General features: G+C 36.1%; 1 protein-coding gene across 1 annotated transcript in view; it reads left to right on the top strand.

Annotated features, from left to right (window-relative positions):
- TBC1D32 (TBC1 domain family member 32) overlaps nt 1-14,506 on the top strand; it is a 61,185-nt gene extending 46,679 nt beyond the window's left edge. Inside the window, exons 28-33 of the mRNA XM_088521984.1 lie at nt 6,494-6,563; nt 7,214-7,329; nt 8,904-9,058; nt 10,321-10,461; nt 12,233-12,421; nt 14,357-14,506. Of these exons, the coding sequence (XP_088378110.1) occupies nt 6,494-6,563; nt 7,214-7,329; nt 8,904-9,058; nt 10,321-10,461; nt 12,233-12,421; nt 14,357-14,476 (791 nt within the window). The 3' untranslated portion in view covers nt 14,477-14,506. The remainder of the gene's footprint in view (nt 1-6,493; nt 6,564-7,213; nt 7,330-8,903; nt 9,059-10,320; nt 10,462-12,232; nt 12,422-14,356) is intronic.
- Nucleotides 14,507-22,287: the final 7,781 nt, after the last annotated feature.

Here is a 22,287-nt window from a genome sequence, read left to right as displayed (position 1 = left end):
AGGTACTTTTTAAACATATTGAGTATGTATTTTAAAAATAATGTGAGAGTCGAAGGAACAGAGTAATGAATGTTTCTTACATAGATCCTGCTTACAATCAAGAATAAAGAATGAATGATGATGTGATTTATTCTGAGTGTAAAGTAACAATTTTAAATATTTGAAATGCAAAATGAGAACATTTAGATGAACTTTTAATTCCTACTCAAAACCACAGATTTGTTGCTATCTGCCCAGGACTATTTCTGGGTAGGTCATTTTGGTTAGTCATTACCAGTATTTATTCAGTAATAAGAATACTCAAGAATCTAACCAACTTTGGGGAGAACCTGCATTTATACACTTATTTTATTGGCACATACATAGAATGCAAATACAGTGTCCCAGGGAACCACAGGCTTGCCTTTGAAGTTTCAAAGCATAAAATCACCTCGGTAATTTACAGGACGATTTTCTTTTATGTAGTGGCCTTGCCTTTAGCTATCTACCTGCTGTTAGCTTGCTGATAGAATACCCTTAATTTTACTTGAGAATCTCTCCCTTTGCTTATAGAGTTGCTGAAGTACCACTTCTTCTGATACTACTAAACATTTTTCCTCAGAAGATCAATTCTTGTAAAATTGAATCCCAACGTTTCCTAAACCACACAAATAAAAAGTCCTTGTGTGACCTGTATCAAATTGTCTTTTAGGTTTTGAGTTCTCAGAAAGCACAACAAGGAAGAAAAAGCTTTTTATGGTCTCATAAAACTTGCTATTTATGTATTTCTGACCTTTCTCAATTCAAGTTATGACTCGGATGTTTCCTTTAAGAGCCCTCATAATGCATTCATTTCATTGGTTGACACCAGAGTACCCCTCTTGCTCCCTTCTTGCTCCCTCTATAGGTCGTAGATCAGTCTATCGCTCACTCTCCAGCTATATGGAGAGTAATATGTCTCCATATAAAGAGACAGAGTGAGAGGGCAAATTTAATCTAAAATATATTGTTAGATTTGAAGAGACACAAAGTTTGGAAATTCTATGATAATCACACTCACTAAGTACATTTTTTGGAACTAAAAATCCCAAAGAATAGTTATGATTGATTTTTGTGATATTTTCATTTGCAAACACTTTTGAGGTTCTAAGTGTCTTAATGAAGACAAGTTATAACCAGTAGTGTGATGGTCAAAGCACTTCTGTCAAATGTAGGTAAGGGGCAGTTGTTCCTTTCATGTTTTGTTTCCCTGTCAGCAACACCATTGTCAAAGATTCTTTGGGAGAAGAGTTCTCCAGTCCAGGAAATGGTGTTTTTCAGTCAAGCAGAATATGCTCCAACCTGTTTGTATTTTGAGTTTTATAGGAAAATGGTATTTAAATTTTGTCAGCGTGTTTTTCAGTCAGGTATTGAAATGAATATTGGCCGTGAAGACTAACCAATGAAGTTATTAACATTAAGTCACTTATTAACATTAAGTGAAACAAAAATCTGGCTATAAAATTGAATCTATGGTTGTACTCCACTCTGGAAGATTTAAAGGACTTGAATCTAAGAGTCACTTGTAGAGATGAATTACAGCCATTGCAGATTCTTTTAGACATAATAAAACACGCAGTGTGAAATTACTATAAAAGTGAGAAATATGCTTTAAGACCCAAACTGCATATTTACATTTCCTATATTTGTACAGGATGGACAAGCAAAACACGTTCAAAATACTTTTTCTTTAATATTGGGTTTCTCATTCTGTCAAGGATTAAATAGTGGTTGGCTAGATTTATATATATTCCAAGATTTTTTTTCTGGAGTTTCTAAAGGTGGAAATTTCTCCAAGCAGCACAGTTAATTACTGAATGCCATCCTAAAACTGATGTTACAGTAGCGATATCTTCCTGGTTTCGCAGTAGCTAATGAGTTGCTAGAAGGTAAGCAGTATTCTAAATGTGTCTCCCAGCTCCAGACCCAAGTAAGCCAGAGACACTCTTGACAAGTTCATGTGTACTCCATTCATTCTCTTGAATAAATTTGGGATCTGAGGAACTGAAAAACCTTTTCTAACAGCTGTTTAATTTTAATGAAGAGAAGTCACAATTTTCATAGAAGTAGTTTCAGTACAATGCATAGATATTCGGTGTTTATCAAGTTCCTTGAAATGAGAAATTTATTATCTTAAAATATGACAGCTTTCTAAACCTGTAGGTGTAATTAAAATAGCACAGTCATTCATCTGCTGTGGAATCCCTCAGGATTTCAGTCTATTAGAAAACTTGAAAATATGGAAAAATCAAATTAGTTTGGGTTGTTATCATTTGCAAGATAAGAAAGAAGGAAAAATAACTGATAAGCTACTACACAGTTGCAATGTTTAATTATAACAAGGATCACAAATCTTACGTGAAGTTTACTTCTTCTAGCAGCAGTGGTTTTGCTCTGACCTGGATTCAGATGACAGTACAAATACATAGAATGTGGACTTTAAATGTTAATGAACGCTGTCAATACTCATTTGTTTTTGTTTTTTGATTTATTTTTTCTTAAAAATGTACCGTATTCCTTGAAAGGCAAATCTTTCATGCATAGCTGCAATAGGATGGCATGGAATTGGAATTTGCTGTAGTATTAACAAAGACATTGTGTGCACTAGAGGTGTAAAGTTTTTAAACGGGAAGCTATCAGTGTAGCTTTTCTCAGAGGGATTAACAGACAAGAAACGCAGGACTACACCCATAAAAGACATTTTGCCTATTGCCATTTTTTCTTTTGTTTTGTTTGTTTTGTTTTTTAATTAAAAAATGTAATTGGACTGAAAATGTGGTTGTTCAGCTTATTCAGCAATGGTAAGTTTAGTGATGATCCCAAACTGGGAGGAGTGGCTGATGCACCGGAGCGATGCGCTGCCATCCAGAGGGACACGGACAGGCTGGAGGGATGAGGGGAGAGGAGCCTTGGGAAGTCCATGGGGCGCAAAGGTAGGATCCTGCCCCTAGGGAGGAGAAACTGCATGTCCTAGTGCAGGTGGGAGGTCAACCTGCTGGAAAGCAGCTCTGTGGAGAAGGACGAGGGAATCCTTCCGTGATAAATTGAAGAATATCTTAGGAGTGAGGGAAGAGACCAAGGGGAATTCTCCCATTAGTCATTCTGGGAAAGAGAAAGAAATCATAATCACTTAAAAATAAATAAGACAAGTACATCAGAATTGCCCTTCTTTTGATAAGATTTGAAAGTCAGGGAAACAAGTGTTGGAAACAAGAAGCAGTTTTTCAAGTCGTAATAAAAAATAATGTTCATCATCATTTATTGTATTCCCTTCTTTTTCCATTTAAAGTTACCCTGGCAATTAATAGTTGGCAATCTTTGGCTCTTAAAAGCATTTTAAAGTAAGCATGTTCTGTTTTTAATGAGCAAGATTGTATTAAATAGTGAATATTTTTTTAGAAATATTGGAAGAAGGCATACCGATGTATCTTATGATTGTGCTTCAATAGAAGCACCTTCTGTAGGTTGTGAGTAAAAACATGATCGCATGGCTAGATAAAATATATTGTTTATATTTTTAAATGGTCTAGCCTTATCGTTGTGTTCTTTAATGCATTTTAGAATGATAGATAAAGTTTACTTTATAATCCATTTTATTTATTATAAATCTTTAGTGCTCCTAAAGAAGCATGTGGAATTCTGACATCCTCACTGTCACTAGCTTTGATTTAGATGAACTTCCTTTTACAATACTTTTGTTAAATTAGATATTTAAAATATTTGTTTCATGTTTATTATTAATATTATTATTATTATTACTATAAATGGACTATAAATGGAAAGCTATTGCATAGTTTATTAATCTTTTCCATACATTAGATAATGCTCTGGCAACTTCTCTTTTATTTATATTCATTCAATTTAATAAAAATAACAATGCTGTATCATATCCTTTTCTAATTCAATGTTTAGAGATGTGCTTTGTCCATTGAGGAAAAATTCTTATTTAGAAAATTGATCTTTCAATACCTTTCTTTTGGAATCCGTTGTGTTTCAAAGCCGCAGTTATATCAGTTTTATTGATAAATATCTGTCAGATGAGTTTTGCAGAAAATTGAACTCTGTATTAAATCAGAGCTATTGTGGACTTCATTACAATAGTGCTTTCAGTGCATTCCTGCAAGCTTACTAGTCAACTTTTTATTTGTAATCTGCACTATATCAGCATCCCACTTAGTAGTAATAATTTTATAAGCTTAAAGGAGCACTTAAGGTTTCTAAGTCTGATTTTTAATCAGTGGAAAGTAGTCCTTTGTGTATTCTAAATGACTTTATAGTTTTTTAAAGCCTACTATTCCCAGTCTATTAATTGGAAAACAAAACGGAAAATCAAGACTTTTGACACAGGCCAAAGAACTACAATTTGTATGTTCCCCTTGTGAGTTGTGGATTGGCAGTAACTCAACTGCTTGGTTTACAGACGTATGATTATATCAAATATACTGGTGTACAAAAGCAGGAGGTTTTGCCTTGAGGCGGCGCTGAATCATATTATATTGTTATTCAGTCCAAACTCCGTGTTAATTTTATCTTCTTTCACAATACAGAAGAAAATATCAGAGGGAAAACTGATAAGGCAAAAACCCTTTTCAGCAACTAAGAAGTTATTACAATGGAGAAGAAAAGGCAGTGGAAATGGATGAAATCAGTTGTGTGCTTTTAGCCTTCATAGGCAATAATAAGCATTCAGCCCGCCCCATGGGCCGATACCAAAGGAAAGCCCTGGTCCCGATCAGGGCTTGTGTTGCAGCCGTTCCTTAGGACACTGCAGTCAGACTCCGTGACCAGCTCCAACCTCATCAGCCCCAGAGAGGCCAGGATTCCTTCTGTTTTAGAGATTTTTGTGCTGTTTTGGTCTCTCCTGCCATTGAATACAGTGTTGGGAGGACTGAATTAACCACGAATCGTTCAAACTGCCCCTGGTTTCTCACCTGTCCGGTAGTCTAGGATAGAGTACATCTCTGGCCTCCACAATTGCAAATAGGAACTTGGAAACAAATTGAGGGCAAGGTAGTGTTCTAACTGCTGCATGAATAGGCAGACAGCTTGGAGCATTACCTGAAAAAGATACGGGTTGTTCCACTCAACTTAGTGTTTGTTATTGTTTCTCTTTTTTTTTTCTTTTAATTTTATCTATTATTATGAATATTATTGTTATCTTAATGTGTTTTTATTAAAGTTTTACTACAGAAACTCTTCTGCTGCTGAATTTTATTGCTTCACTGTTAAGTGTAGTTTTGCTGTATTCTTTTCATCAAGAAAATTGCAGTCTACTTTGTGTGACCTGAGAAAAGGCTTTTTTTTCTCTCTTGAACTTTTTCTCTTGCTTAGAGGCATTTCTCCCCTAACTAATAAACATTTTATTTTAATACCATACTATCTGTTCTTTGCTTAGCAGTAGCATAGAGCGTTTACCTGGATGGGTAACCAGGGAATCCTTCAGTTTGATTTTTTTTTCTTTTAATCTGAGAAGACTATAGAAGAAATACATATCAATTTAGTGTGATCCACTTCCTCCAAGTAGTTTTACTTTAACCGCTTGCATGAATATGCTTTGATTTCAGCTGCCTTTCATTTTTAAAAACATGAAAATATTTAAGATTCTTTTTTAGTACTGATTTTGTATTTTTATTGGCACTTTGGTTTTATCCTTTTTATTATTACTATTATTATCCTATTTATTATTACTATTATTATCACTTTGTCTGTAAAGAGGAAAAAATAAAGAGCTTTAGCCTCCAGCTTTGTAACTCATAACACATTTATTGGGTTGTAACATTTTTTCTGATACACTTATCATTTATGAGAGATATACACAAGAAAGGGAGTGCCTTTTTGCATTTAGAATGGAAAAGTTTGAGAAAATGTTACTAAGAGAAATTGCTTTCATTAATGAATATTTAATTTCTCTATCTTAGAGCTTTTATATTCAGTAAGAACACAAAGTGGGATATCTACTAGTATCTGAAAGAACAAAACACAGAAGTTACAGGATTTTTTTAATGTAGCGCTTAAAATGGATTTTATGAGATTGATAGTGGAATAGATCTATTGTTAACATGGCTAACTTTACCACTTGGACACTTAGTCCACTGGAATGTAAGAAAGTACATGAGAAAATACTGATTTGTCCAAATTCCATGCCAGAAGGGACAAAGTTATATTAACAAATGGATCTGAAATAGTTCTTGGTTGTTCTTCATTCCATAAGGCTATAGATCACCATGTAAAAAGTGACCATTTTCTTCTAAAGTTCTTTTATTTAAAAAAAAAGAAAGAAAAAAAGTTATGTAGTTATATTTAAGGTATTGATGCATCCTTTTCAAACACCACTAAACGCATTTTAAGTAAAAAAGTTCTTCAAAACTAGTATCGATACATAAATTTAAAAAAGCTTCATATGAGTTTTCAGTTAAAATCATACTTATAACAATACCTTGTGGTTTTTTTTTTTTTTTTTTTTTTTTTTTTTTAGTTACTGGTACAAATGTGAAGAGTGAAAGCCTTTCCGCTGTGCAGCACCTCGGTGTTGAAATGACAGTCAGGTAAACAGCATTAAAATACTTCCCTAGAGTGTTTCCGGAATTTGTTTGATTTTCTTGGAATGACTGTAATGGTATTTAATCCATCAACTCAGTGCTTTATACCATTTAAACCTAAAGATCTTCTTTGAGAAAATGAATTCTAAGTCTCAAAATGAAAGAGGTATTGGTACATAATTAAATTATCTTTACAAATTATATGTTTATTATTGTTGTAAGCACTAATTGCATCTTGTTAGTAAGATTTACAGCTAAAATTACATTATCTTGAGTTACCTGTCTTTTTCACCTCACATTAGTTCTCTTAATGGCTCTGTTTAGCTAAGCTTAGTTATATGCAATTTACACTTATTATCTGGCTGATAATTTGCAGAGTCATGATGAAGGAAAAGTTAATGTGTCTGTAGTCCCACAAATCATTACCTTTAGCATTAATATTTGAATTCTGCTGCTAATAATTGCACTTAAATACCTAAATAATGAATCGTGTGTTATTACACAGAATGAAATGGATCATATATATGGTTGCTTGTTTATTTCTTAAGAACGTTGCTTGACTTACTATTACAAGTCTAACAAATATGACTTTCTGCTTTTTAGGAATTTTGAAAGATATATTTAACCTTTTTGCCACCTTATTATTTTTGTGTTAGATATGGGAAATACTTAAACTTGCTAAAAGAACATGCTGAAAATGAACTGTCCTTGGTGTTGTTGAATTGTGAAAAATTTCTAAAACAACAGCAAACAACTGTAGCATCCTCACTTTGTATCCTTTCTTGATGATGTGAATTACATTCCCTGAAAAATGCCAATGGAGTTTGAACTCTCACTTTGTGTTTCTGTTGGTGATGTAGATGTGTAGTATATTCTGAAGGGGAAAAAAAGTTCATTTCTCCTGTGAATTCTGGTTGAGCTTGAAGATCTTCCTCCTGGGTTCCTATACTTTTTAAAAATATGTTGCAAGTCTCATTCGTTGTTGTAAACTGCTTAGTTTACAACAATGAATCAAATGTTTCTGATAAAGAGTGTAGGATATTGCAATGTATTTGTGTGCAACGACTCTGTTAGTGATCTTTAATGTTATATAATCTGTGATTGTCATTTGATCAGCAAGAGAGTTTTGATTTCTGACTTTTCAGACTTACTACAGATCTTCTTAAAAATAAAATTAGCCCTTTAGAGGGTTTACAACATTTTTTATGCATTAGAATGCTTACATATTACTAATACTTACTACATAAAAACATATTTCAAGTATATTGGATTAAACTTCATCATTGTTTGAAGCTTTTCTTTTACTTTCTTGCTCTCTACTTAACTATCACAACTCATGTTTTCCTCCTTTTCTTTCTATTTTTCTTTCTTTTACTGTAAGGAGACTTACTTTGGTCTGTGTTTTCAGTTTATTTCCATTTTTGCAAATTTTGTGTTTTGTTTTCTTTTGTTGATTTGGCTTGATAATTTAGAGATGATTAGGAAAAAAAAAGTGAAAAATATAGGGAAAACAGCTTAAATCCCTCTCATAATTCAGGTTTAGAGGCAGGTGTACCTCTAAGATTTTTTTATTCAGAAGTCCATCTTTAGTGCAGCTGTATCCCCAGTGTCCCATCTCTCAATCCTTAGCTCTGTACATTTTGGCATGGGGAGGGAGGAGAGCTACATTTCCTGCATGGTAGTAAAAGGTTCCTTTGCTGGAAGCTCGGTGGTGGCCAGGACAAGGGGTAACGGGTGTAAGTTGAAACACAGAAAGTTCCATCTCCATGTGAGGAAGAGCTTCTTTCCTGTGACAGTGACAGAGCCCTGGAACAGGCTGCCCAGAGAGGTTGTGGAGTCTCCTTCTCTGGAGATCTTCCAAACCCACCTGGACACCACCCTGTGCCACGTGCTCTAGGTGACCCTGCTGGAGCAGGGGGGTTGGACTAGGTGATCTCTAGAGGCCCTTCCAACTTCAACCATTTGTTGCAGCTTGGAGCGGATCAGGAAAGCCAGACAGCAACTTCATAGAAGCTGGAACTGACTTTTTTTTTATTAGCTTACATGCAGTACATTTATATGATTTTAGCAGTTAGTGATGTAATTACACAGGCTCCTAATTGGTAGACAATGATCTAAGACCCTTACAACCCCCCTTACTTGTTTAGCTCATCCTTTTAGTTCAACAGCTCTTTTATTCCCTCTGACCTTGGTCTACTTCCTTATCTCCTAGTTAGCAGTCCCTTTGTCACTGAAACCTGGAAGCCCGGATTGAGCATGCCGGCTGGGCAGCCATGTCCATGGCTCTCTAACCATTCCTCTACAACCATTCTGTGATTCTGTGATTTCCTTAACTTTCTCATGCAGGTTGCTTGCAGGGAGCTTATGCTGGCTACGATTGGTTTGCATCTTCTGTGTTTCTGATAATGTCAGGAGACAGGGAGAAGACGTTAACATTTCTTCAGCGATTTTCACGTCTTCTCGTTTCAGCATTTCTGTGGCTACCAAGACTGCATATGTCTGTAAGTATTTAAAAGCTGTTCTCGCTGAAAGACAACTTAGAAAAATTTTAGAGGACATTTTATCAAGGAACACCTCAGGTGTTTTTCTTTTTCTTTTTTTTATATGTTAACTTCCTGTGAAAGCCCTCTAAGTGAATGTATGTCCCTGGAAAAATTCTCAGAAAAACATAGGTTTGAGATTTGCTCAAATAGTTGTTTAAAATAGAACAGGTGGACTGATGGTAATGGCAGTGCTACTGAATTTTAAAGCTGACAATAAAATAAACTTTGTTAGTAGCATTAAATTTTGTGTGAAGGCTGTGATAGTATTCACTAGCCTTTTTATTCTTGTTGCGGTATGGGAGTTCATCTTTTTAGTAGTAAATCTAGCAGTTTTGTGGAGAAAAATGTTCAACATATTTAACCATTTTGAAAGTTTTGTTTTTGCCTAAGTACTTGAGCTCTTTGTAATTTTAAGTGATTGGTGTTTTCAGTCAAGTTTGTAGTGTAAACAACGTAATTCCATCTGTTGTTAGACCTGATACTATCTATTTAAAATAGTAACCCTTCAATTTAACTTTGTCATAATGTCTAATTGTTTTGGATTTAGACTATCAACTGTAGTCTCTACTGGAGAATTCTGGGATTAATTAAAAAAAAAGATTCGATTCTGTATCCTCTGTATTAATTTCAGCTGGCTTTTCACCAGAAATGCCTGTATTGGATCCACTTAGATCATGGAGCCCAGCCCTGAGACAGCTCCAGCACAAAGAATTTTTGCTCCTTCGTGTGAATACGGTTGTGCCGAACGTCATCGGTGCCGAGACCTCCCGTGCTGGCGCCCTCACTAAACCCCCTCAGCGTGGCAGGCGGGTTACTGCCCTTCTCTGCACACCTACAACCTCGCTCCCTTGTGCTGCACAAAGTAGAATTTCCCTCACTCCAGCCATGCATACCACTGGGAAATCTTCACACAGAATACAGTTTTAGATAATACAGAAGTTCTACTCACCCACCAGCAAAGGGGGAAAAAAATCTTTTTTTTCTTTTTGTTTAAAATATAACAACAGATTCTCCACCCCTGCTTTGACAACTAAAGCATACATGTAATAAACGATAAGGAACAGCTCACATTATTTTCTAACAGTTTAACTTAATTTAACTATGTGTTTTTCCTGATGTTAGCACCAGCTTTTTATGTATTTGCTTATATATTCAGCTATCAATAATAACTACATGGGATGTCTTACCTTGTCACTGGTTGTACTTTTGTTAATCATCAGATGCACCTGCCTATTACCACAGTGGAGTCTGGCATCCATCCAGTGTATTTTTGCAGTGCTCACTACATTGAGATGTTGCTGAAAGCTGAGGTGCCACTTGTCTTTTCAGCCTTCCATATCTCTGGTTTCGCTCCATCACAGGTAACGGATGAGGGCATGTCAAAGTAACCTTAACTGTTAGACTTAAATCCGCAAAATCAAGGACATTCAGAGTTAAAACTGAAAGCAATAAAAGCAATAAAATTCAGTCATAGTTTTATTGCTTACATCATAGTGAAATGATTTAAGAATAATGTTCCAACCTTCCTCCACACCAAACAAATTACTGCTTGTTCTCAGTAGTGGCGGATGGTGGGTATGAAAGTGGGAGTAAGAGATAGTACTGCATGCAGAGCAACTTAGAGCATTTGAAAAGAGAACTTGATTAACTTTGTTAGAGTAGTGGCAGTATACTGCAGCTGATGATCTTCCAGTACATGTTCATTCAAAAAACTTGATAAAAAAATGCTATATACTTAAAACTCAGATTTATAGATAAAAGTGACTAAAATCTATTCTTTTGAATCATTTTCTTTTTTTTTTTATGGAATGGAAATGAGTAATTAGAATTGGTATATAATAGGAAGCAGTTTAGGCAATATTGGAGCTTTTTTTATATTGGCTACCACAGCCATTCCAATCAAGGTTCAAAAAAATAAACAATCCTGTTGCTGTGTATTAAGGAGATTTTGCTAGAGAAGAGTATTTCACCATGATGTTAGCTTTCATTTTCCTTTTCATTACAGTGTTTTGGAAATAACTGAATCCTATATATGGAACATTGCTTGTAAAGACTAGTCATGATGAAGCATAAACAGCTTCATCACCATGGAAAGAGAGCTTATGGCTCTATTAAATTACTGTTCCAAGGCAAGAAAAATACTCTTCATCTTACACATTCAAAGTAACATTTTGTCCCAAGGTTTGCAGTTTAAAAGTGTTCCTACTGAGGATGGATTCCAGCACTTTCCACGTATTGGTTAAAAAGTCAGTCTGAGATTTATGTTTTCAGGAGAGAAAAGTGATAAATGAGGGTTTTTTTCTCATGATAGGAATAATGAGGTATTTATAAGGCTCCTGGTTCGGGGTGGGAAAACACAAGGGGACAATGATTTCCTTCCTTGATTATTCTTGTGTAAGTTGTCCTTTGTGCTCCTCAGTTTGCACTCCCCTCATGGTAAACGATTTAGCATTTTAAGCTGCTAACAAGATCTGATTAATTGTACTACTGAAAGATCATTAAGGGGAGCCACTGTGATAAGAACTTACCTATGTGATTTTCCAGTTTTATTGGGAGGGGAACAACCAAGTCCTGAACTGTGAAAACAGCTCTAGGGTGATGAAGTGCCTGTGTACACAAATAAATAACTGAATGCAGATTTCATTGCAGAATATGGCTGCTTTCATCTAATTAGAGTCTTGGTACTTTCTGTACTGCGTATTCTTAAACGCTTAAAGGACTGATTTGCAGAAGATTTGTGGTCTACAACTAAATGAAATGCTCTGTGCTCTTCTTTGTACATTGTGAGGTACAACTGGAGAAAGGAGTTGCTAAATGTTTTCCATCCTCATTTCATTAAATGCAAAAGTGCCTTAGGGAAGGGCCTAGTGTTCATTTATAAGGCAAGTAACTGTTTTAATTTAAAGGAAAGTCTACATTAAAGACACCTTCATCACCCTCATTACTCTCTAGGCCACGCAAAAATCCTGAGAAAACTCATCATATAAAGACTGATGGCTTTCATTGTTATAACTAGTGACTTTGTTATAGGAAAAGGTGCTATAGAATAAAAAGTTAAGAGATAACGTTAAAGTATAAGATTATTGTTGTAGCTCTTCACTAAATAATGTGTATAATTTCATCTTCATCTAGATCTGTTTACAGTGGATAACTCAGTGTTTCTGGAACTACATGGACTGGATTGAGATCTGTCACTATATTGCTACATGTATTTTCCTTGGTCCTGATTATCAAATATATATGTGTATAGCTGTGTTCAGACACCTACAGCAAGACATTCTGAAACACACTGAAGCTCAAGATCTTCAGGTTTTTCTTAAAGTAAGGGTTTCTTTTTTAGTCTTTCAATTGCTGAAGGGAAGCAAAACTTTGTGAACTGGAAATAAACATATTGTTTAATCTGAAAAACACATATTGACTTTACATATTGATTTTGAGTGAGACAATACTTTGATTTTGATAACTTACCTGGCAGGAAAATGTAATCTAGGATTTTGCAAAGAATAGTATTCTTGCATATTGTCCTGATCAGCACCCTTTGTAATCAATGTAAATAGTAACATTAAGCCCCTGGGGAGATTAATTCAGGTCTCTTGGTGTGGTCCACATCGTATTAAACTAGGTACTCTCCAGGGAGTTGGGTTTACACAAAGAAGTTTGAAAAGATGAGGCACAAAAATCAGTGGGCTATGTTATTTTCACTAGGTGCCATATAATATATACATAACCTAATACTCAACTGATTGTGAGTTCATTAAAACCATGACACGCCATTTGAGGGAAAAAAAAAAAGAAAAAAAGGTAAACTCTCAACTTGGAATTTAGTTCAGATTGATGTAATGCAGATTTTTTTGTATGTTGTTTTTCTACCTATTCTGCTGAATAGATAAAAGCAAGTTGGGATGACACTGATGCAAAATTCTTTGACATTTAGGTTTTCGACATAATGTATTTGATCTCTTTATATCAAGATTAAGCCAAACATTTCAGCGATTCATAGGAAAATTGGTGATTTTGATTTCTAATTTAATGATGAGGCATTAAGGGATTGATTATTTTAAATATCACTGCATCCACTTTGGATCCACTGCATCACAGTAGACTTGAGAGTGAAAAAAAATGTGCAATTTGTGGCAGCCCTGCATTTGAAAGATGTTGGTACAATTCTGACTTGGTGATACTCAACCTCCACATTATTTCACCCTGCAGCTTGTGTGTGTGTGTGTGTCTGGTTTGGCTTATTTTATTTTTGTGATACTTTATGAGATCAGTAGGGGTAGGTATGTTTGCATAACAGATGGATTGTGTGTAGAGGATGTGGTCAGTACATCTCAATACTGACTTTTTAATTTTCCTGCCACTCAGCTGTGGACAGCATAAAAACATGGTTGTTTTGGCTTGTTTGATTTTTTTCCTCTTTCTTTGTCATTGCATTTGCCATGCCCAAATAGGCAGAACTGTTCAATGTTGTGAGTAAACATGGCTTAATAACAGTATTACACCAGCATAAATATTACAGCAGCATAATAACAGTGTAACACCAGCTATAGACTTACTAAAGGAATTGTGGAATATAGTGTATGAAATTGCTTATCCCCTGGCTGGTGCAAACCCATAGATCAGCCACAAACAAAGAAAGCATCCTACCCTTTTTGCCTCCTGGGCCACCTTCTTTTGCTCAAGTTTTTGGGCTTAGTAGGAGTTACCTCTTTTGTGCTAATGCAGAAATGTTTATTCTGTTTATCTTTAAGCATGTTGTAATGATATTTGAAAATAAATATCTACTGTTGCTGTTATGTTTATTGAGAATCTAATTGGTTATAAAAGGCACATTAACAAACTTTAACATCCTGTGTGCCAGTATAAAAAGCTTTTAAAATAATATTTTGGTATCTGACTGTTTAAAACCCATTTTCCTTTAAAGTTTTTACAGTTGTTTTTAAAAACTTGTTTTCCTTAAATATTTTAAAACTTGTTTTCCTTAAAATTTCCAGATGGTGTGTTCTCCAAAAGGAGATGAAGAAGTTCCATCTGAAAAATCTGTTTGTTACCAATCTTGAAATTAGGAAGAACTGTCTAGAAGTAGATATACTAATTCTTTTTTTCCAATTAGATGTAATAAAATGCATTTCAAACACTCAGGAAGTGACAAGCAGAACAAAATGAACTATCTTCAACAGCCTGGAATTCATTAAATTTGAGTCATGCAGTTTTTTTTTCCAAGCTAATAAATGTTTTCTGTGTACTATTGTGCAGGAAGAAGCCCTCCATGGATTTCGAGTGAGTGATTATTTAGAATATATGGAAAGCTTGGAGCCAATCTACAGGCCAGTGTTGCTGAAAGACATGAGGAATATCAGAGAGCAGACGGCATAGATAAAGCAAAGCAGCATGTTATTTTCCAATTTTCATTACATTCTTGCAAAGGATGCTGATTGACATATCAATCTCCATAAAAATAAGTCAGGCTGTGTACATGTAGGTATTGTAAAATAAATAAGTTTTCAGAATATAGTTTCTACAAGAGGTCTTCATCTAAATTGGATGACCTGCAGCAGTGTATTATCGCAGCCTTATTTTTGTTTGGCCTCAGAACCTGCCTGGAGATTGCTTAAGTGTGTTGTTTATAATGCCTGGGATCTGTTTCCAAAGCACTCCATTATTTTCATCAGTTTGGATCACAGTCTTCCTTCATATTTTGCAAGGACCTGACAGGGTGATTTTTCTTTAAAGCAACTGTAAATTTGTGCATGAGAAGTGAACAAATGCAAAACAAATATTCTGTATGCAGCTGTTCTGACTTCGTGGATAAAGTTGAGAAAATGAGGTGACCAGATACATGCAAAGAAAATGCCCCTTTTTTTCCTCATAAATCATTTTGCCATAAACAGCTATTTGTAGCATACGCTCTCAATATGTGGAAGTGAAAGATGGCCCTCAGCAGCCTGGTCTAACTGCACCTGCTTTGAATAGGAGATTATGCTAAAAAAAACCTCTGGGGCCTTCCTTCCCTCCTACGTGGTTCTGTGATTGTAAAATAACAGAGGCTGTTACTGCTCATGCTGTTTACTTATCTGTGCTTGATTAAAGTTAGGATGGTTATCACCACCTTTGGTTTGCCATGCAAACATACTCCAAGAAGGTTGTAGTCAGTTTGCCTGAGCTTCATCTCCCTGTTCTTTTCTTCTGTGTTCTGAGCCAGTACATATGAAGGACTAAGGGAGTTTTGTTTGTTTGTTTTTGTCCTAACATTCTGAGACAGGACTGCCCTCTAAACAGAATCTTACTTTCACTAGATGTGTTTATATGGGATGCATCCTGGGTAGCAGATTTTGAGGTTCCGTTTTTCTCTCATTAAGGTGTCTCAAAAAAAAAAAAAAATCCATACTTTCAAACTAGTCTAGCAGCATTCCTGTTGCCTGGTCACAGGCTATGTGGGTATGTGCATTTTCATTAGCATATAGAGAAGATAAGTTAGAAAGTGATTTTTAAGCTACATGAAAAAATGAAGAAAAATTTTACTTCCAGATATTAGTACAATTTTTATATCATTTAAATTCAGAAAGGAATTTGAATTTACTTTGAACTTTCATTTATTTTTGTCTTGTTTGTGTTTTCTGATTTGAGATCATGATATTTTTTCCTCTTTAAACTTACTGCTAACACTGAAAATTGCTTCCTTTCTTGTCGAAGAGACTAAAGACATTTGGAATTTCAGCCTTAATTATTTCTTTGTACACTGTAATTTTTAATATTTGCAGTTTGGGATTTTCTTTCATTAAAAGGTATTTCTCAAATAACCAGAAACCAGTAGTTATTTTTCACTCGAGTCATTTTTTTTCCTAAGCTAAAGAATTATGAATGAGAAAATGTTTTCTGCAACTTTTTAAAGAATATCTTCCTGGCCTCAAAATCTTAGATCATAAAATTCATAAAATACAACTTTCTTGTTCTTGACAGCATTTGGGAAGTGGAGAAAAAAAATGTTTGACTTCCATCTCCACCTCTCATGTTCACCTTTGTTCTTACTGTTTTGTATCTCAGTAAAAATCCTTTTAAAAAAATGTTTTCATTCATAGCAGACAGGGAAACAGATAAGAAGCTTTTATGTGCTTGCCTTTCATCTTCAGGGAAATGCAAGAATTATGACTGATAGATGTATTCTGACATCATTACCATTCAGGTAAGATTTCTACCCCAAAATTTCACTACAATAATAACAATAAGCTTCACTAAAATAAATATATAAAAAGTTCACCAATCTATAGTTATTTTTCTGAATTCAGTTTCAAAGCACCAGACAAGATTTGAAGTCAGTAAGTAATACTTAATTTGTTGACAGTGTGTTCCTAAAATAAATACTACAGTTGCTCTGATAGGAATTAATAGGATTTTATTTGATTGAAATTATGGCCTATAAAATGATAGCTATTACCAAGCAGGAGGGCTTCCTTCAGCATTTGTAAGTAATCAAAGGATGTACGTGGACAACAAGATACCATACTGTGACCTTTCAGTATGAAAAATGTTACACAGCTGCATCACAATTTCAAATAGAAAATACCAAGTAGAAATCTAACCTTTACTGGATGAGTTTTGATGAAAGGTAGACATTTAACATACTAGTTTACTAACTGCAGAACTTAATAATCACATTTAAAATAGTCCAGAAGTAGAACAGTAATTTAAATTTATTCTCTAAACTTGTTATAAAAGTGTCTCGAAAGGCATTAGGGCAGGTGAGATGGGCGACAGTGTGGTCTATTCGGAATAGCTCAGATGATGGATTTGTTCTCCCGTAAACTTCCTCTTTTGGAAATTTTCTCTTTTCTTTGCAAGTACTTAAGCCCAGAGCTCTTTTGTCCTAGCATTCCCTGTGGCCACTCTTTCATGCTCCCCTTCTCTTCATACCACCTCCACCAGAGCAGAAGCGAGTGAAGCACTTCCTGCCCATTACATGCCAAACTGAAGCTTCCTTTCTCTGTCTCCTCCACTTAATCTTTTTGGTGACAAGTTCTTCATTTGCCTTTGCCATTTTTTATCTGCTCATTTCTATAGTATTTTCTTGACTTCTATTCAGAGTTTTTCATCTGTTCTTTTACGTGTTTTCTCAACAGACAAGATCTATTCTCTGTCTCACAATCTCTATTCCACAATACTTTTTTATTCTGTATAAAAAGCAACATTACAGTGAATAGGACTTGCATCTGCTTTTGCACACTAGCTTACCAGTAGAATTTTCTGGTTTAAAACTCTGCCTTAAAAGTTAACCAAATTCACTGGCTGAGCTTGGTCCTACACATGGTTCAGGCTGCAGGGGGGAAAAAAAGAAAAAAAAATCGAGTCTCTTCCTGTCTGTGTTAGAGGGATTAGCTCAGTATCCAGAGCAAGGACATTGTCTTAGGAACGTTTAGGAGCATTGCAAAGCAGGATTGCCTGTCCGTGGTTAGACACACTCATCTATCCTGCCTCCAGGTTCCAATTTGCAGCATCCAGGAACAGCAAGGGGCAGCTGGCTGACTTTCTGGAGTGTTCAAATCTCACATCTGAAATACCAAGAGAGATGAAGCAAGAAAGAGGTGAAACTTGAAAGTAAGCTAGCTGAAGCTGTCAGCAAACTGAGTGTTCAAGAGCTCAAGAGTTGCAATAGATGTAGAATTGGTTTTAGATATTCACTTTGTCACGCTTAAAAATTATTTTGCAGAGAATTGCTTTGTCTGAAACCCTTTACAACAGATTTAGCCTGTAAAACCAGTGGAAAGCATAGTTAGGTGTCTTAGACTAAAACTGGAAAACATTTTCCAGATTATCTGTAAACAAGTTTGCTTCCAGAACCACCACAACAAGCAGCAATTCCTTAGCTGAATTAATGAGTTAATGGAAAAAAGCTAGGACTGGCTTTTGTGGAGATTTTGCATAGAGATTTCTCACTTGCCCCCATACACATATTTTAATTGATTTCTGCAATACTTCTTTGAAACAGTCGTGCAGAAATTCTAACATAACAGAACAAGCCTCTCATTGAGCCCTTCTTAGATCAAGGCTAATCCAGGATGTGCAATTACAAGGTCTTTTCAAAAAAATGCCTTAAGTTTTATTTAAGAGTTTAAGTTTCTACATTGCAGCCTATGGTCGTGCTGTCTAGGGGCCTGTTCAGTGGTTGGCATCTAAAAAGAAATCACAATTTCATGAGGTAATAGTCATTCCATAAGCAACAGAATATAACTTAGTGGTTATTACTACCTATGAATGTATAAAAAATTCTTTAGTGTCATCAGTATCAGATGTTTTAGTGTCACTGGAGTGATTTTGATTTAATCTTTGGCAATATCTTGTTCTTACTCTGAGATACTCATCCTTCTTGAGTACATTTTCATCAACTCTTCAGAAGTTTCTTGGAATTCTTGCCCTTGCTTCCTAACAACCACAGAGTAAGGCAAATACTGAATATATTCATTCATTCAGAGATTTTTACAGACTTCAGTAAAATTTCACCCAAAGTAATAGTTACACTATTTCAATTTAAAATCAAATGCCCTGTTCCATTACCGTTTGAAGACTTCTTTTTTTTCTTGGTAATTGCTTCACGCAGAAAGTTGTAAAAATCAGACATTCAGTCCCTGTAGCTAGCGGGGTCCCCCAGGGGTCAGTCCTTGGTCCAGTCCTGTTCAATTTATTCATCAATGACCTGGAGGAAGGCACAGAGTGCTCCCTCAGCAAGTTCGCTGATGACACGAAACTGGGAGGAGTAGCCGATACCCCAGAGGGCTGCGCTGCCATCCAGAGGGACCTGGACAGACTGGACAACTGGGCGGTGAAAAACCTCATGAAATTCAACAAGGCCAAGTGCAAGGTCCTGCACCTGGGGAGGAATAACCCCAGACACCAGTACAGGCTGGGGACCGACCTTCTGGAGAGCAGCTCTGCAGAGAAAGACCTGGGTGTCATGGTGGACAACAAGTTGACCATGAGGCAGCAGTGTGCCCTTGTGGCCAAGAAGGCCAATGGAATCCTGGGCTGCATTAAGAAGAGCATCTCCAGCAGGTCGAGGGAGGTGATCCTGCCCCTCTACTCAGCCCTGGTGAGGCCGCATCTGGAGTATTGTGTCCAGTTCTGGGCTCCACAGTACAAGAGGGATGTGGAGCTTCTGGAGGGAGTCCAGCGCAGGGCCACAAGGATGATCAGGGGCCTGGAACATCTGCCCTATGAGGAGAGGCTGAGGGAGCTGGGCCTGTTCAGCCTGGAGAAGAGAAGGCTGAGAGGGGATCTAATCAGTGTCTATAAGTACCTCAAGGGAGGGAGTGCAGAGGACGGTGATGGTCTCTTTTCAGTGGTGGCCACTGATAGGACTAGAGGAAATGGCCGGAAACTGAAACACCAAAAATTCCATAGGAACTTAAGGAAAAATTTCTTAACAGTGAGGGTGACAGAGCACTGGAACAGGCTGCCCAGAGAGGTTGTGGAGTCTCCTTCTCTGGAGATCTTCAAAACCCGCTTGGATGCAGTCCTGTGCCACGTGCTCTAGGTGTCCCTGCGTGTGCAGGGGGGTTGGACTAGATGATCTCTAGAAGTCCCTTCCAACCCTAAGCATTCTATGATTCTATGAGTACCTTGACATTGCTTCTTAGGTGATATAAGGTTCTGTTGCACTAGCAAAAAATTACTTATCATCTGTTTCTTGTAAGTCTTTATTCTAGAAAGTGTAAGTAGCTGGCATAATTCATCAAATGCCTTCTGTAGATAGTTTAATAACTAAGCCATATATATTCCCCAGTTACATAGGCAACATTACTAGGTGATATTATATAGCAAAAGTTAAGCATTAAGCAGAACTTTATTTGAAAACAAATGTGTGAAGACATAAAACTATTCAAAATATAAAATGCATTAGAACCTGCACTGATTTTTTTTCTTTTTGTAATTATATATAACGCAAAAGCAAGCAGAACTGGCAAAGGTTTTGCCAGAGATTTCTGTTTTCTTGACTTTGAATTTCATAAGTTTATGAATTTAGTTTACTATTGAGTTTAAATATTTTGGACTTCTGTGAACTGTGTTGGTTTAGCTAGATTCATAAAAGAATGGCAAATACAAGAAAAGAACTATAACAACAGCTGATGGAACTAAGTTTTGCCTGAAACCAGGCTCAAAAAAATATTAAGACTCTCATAAAGCCTGTATTTTATTTTATTTTTTTTAAATCATAACTTTTGGAGGGCATGTTTCTCAAAACATACCCCAGTGGCAAACATCCAGATGGTTAATAAGCACTTGAAAGCTCATATATGTGTACTTGAAAAATCTATATATTTTCAGAGAGACTATGGCAGATTGCTTTTAAGGTACCAATTATAAAGCCAATTCCTTTATCAGCAACAGATATTTGTCAGGATAATTAGCTTCCATGCTAGGCATTTTGGGTAAACCAGAGACTTTTACCAGCTAAATAACTGCCAATTTCTTTATTAACCCCTGACCAAATAAATAAATAAAGGCACTACAGAGAGAACCCTTAATACCAACCACTTTCATTAATATTGCATCAAATCCATGCAGGGAGGTACAGCACACAGTAATCAGAGAGATGAGCCAAATACCAGTATAGAGGCAATAGAGTGAGTACTAAATGCTGCTTGCTACTGGAAAAGGCTGTTTTCCATTGCTTCCAGCAATTCTGTCAGCTGCAGTTTCCTCATGTGCAAAGAAGCTACAGTAAAATAGTCTGTGAAGGTACTGAGATGATTAGTTGGAGAGTATTTCTAAAGCATTTAGTGTATGAAAATTCAATGTAAACACTAAATGTTACTATCTGATACTAATATAAAACCCCATTATTCCCTATATGATATATGATGAACACCCAAATCACTTGTAGACTGAAATAGAGCTTGAAGTTATGGGAGCCAGAGAAAGCTGATAATTTCTTTGCGTCAAGGATAGCCTAAAAACAAACCCCCGTTTTAGCAACAGATACTTGAAGACACACTGACATACCACAGTACCTCTGGTTTGAGGATTTCCTCATCCAGCCTTGCTGGCTTACAAGTAAATTTTGCTCTTTACTCAACTTCTGCCTTTCAGTGAAATAATTAAACATGGGAAAACTAAATCCAAGTCTCTCTAGCACGTTCTGGAAGTTTTCTGTCTGAACCCATATATACTTCCTTTGGTTGCCTCTTCCTACTTCTCTTACCCTGCCTTTCACTTTCATTCCCTTATTTACTGTTTCTTCTTTTATCCCTCTTATTTCATGTGGCTGTCATTGTCCACAGTCCCCAAACGTAAGCATCGAGGGATATGAAGTGTTTCCTTGCTTGTGACTAACAGCTGTTACTATGATTTAAAATAAACATCATAAATAATTAAAGAAGGAAAAATAATAAAAAGAGACCAACCTGGAAAAGTTCAGTAGTCACCTGTAGGGAGACACCGACACCACCACCCCAAATAAACTGCCAGTGGCACCAACCCAGGCTGCTGCTTTAGGGCATTGACTACCCCTGTCCCTGCCATTGGTCACATCCCACTAACCATCTGCTGAGTAGAAACACCTGTGTTACCCCTAAGACAGGTGTATTTTCCAGACCCCCTCTGCAGCATGGCTCAGCTGACTGAGATAAAGTCAGTAATATACAGAAATTATTTTCAGCTGCTCATGTTTACCATGCCCTTTTCTGTCAGTTATTTTTGCTTCTAAAAACACTGAGTACATATCTAAAAAAATCAAGTATTCCTTCCTTTGGTAAAATGACAGACCTGCAGAGAGAAGCAGTTAAATTAACCCCGTTTCCTTCTTACCGTGTCCTATTCTTATGTTCATCTGATGAGATAAATATTGAAAGTGGAAGCAAGTAGAAGATTTACCAAAAAAAAAAAAAAAAGTAATTTCAATTTTGGCAGGAAAAAGGTAGATTGAGATTAGACAGTTGAACTCTAAACCTGGTGTTCAGTGTTTTAAAATGTAAAACTCAGCCATGAGGTCAACAGATGAACACTCTCTGCTTCTCTAAAGCATTTTGTGTTATCCTCAAGTAACTTTTAGCTAATCCACAGAAACATTCCATTGATTTCAAAAGGAGCCAAGTTAGGCCAACAGGGATTCCAATATCCTTCTGAATAGGCTGAATTTCATTATATCGTATTATCATTAATGAGAAGAGACCTCAACTCAGAATGAAAGCAGAGGC

Source organism: Tinamus guttatus, unplaced genomic scaffold (assembly GCF_059628265.1).
Source record: "Tinamus guttatus ecotype Peru unplaced genomic scaffold, ASM5962826v1 Tinamus_guttatus_pri_ptg000141l, whole genome shotgun sequence".
Taxonomy (NCBI): domain Eukaryota; kingdom Metazoa; phylum Chordata; class Aves; order Tinamiformes; family Tinamidae; genus Tinamus; species Tinamus guttatus.
The sequence above is the reverse complement of the archived record's forward strand: the minus strand, read 5'-3'. Positions and strand labels throughout refer to the sequence as shown.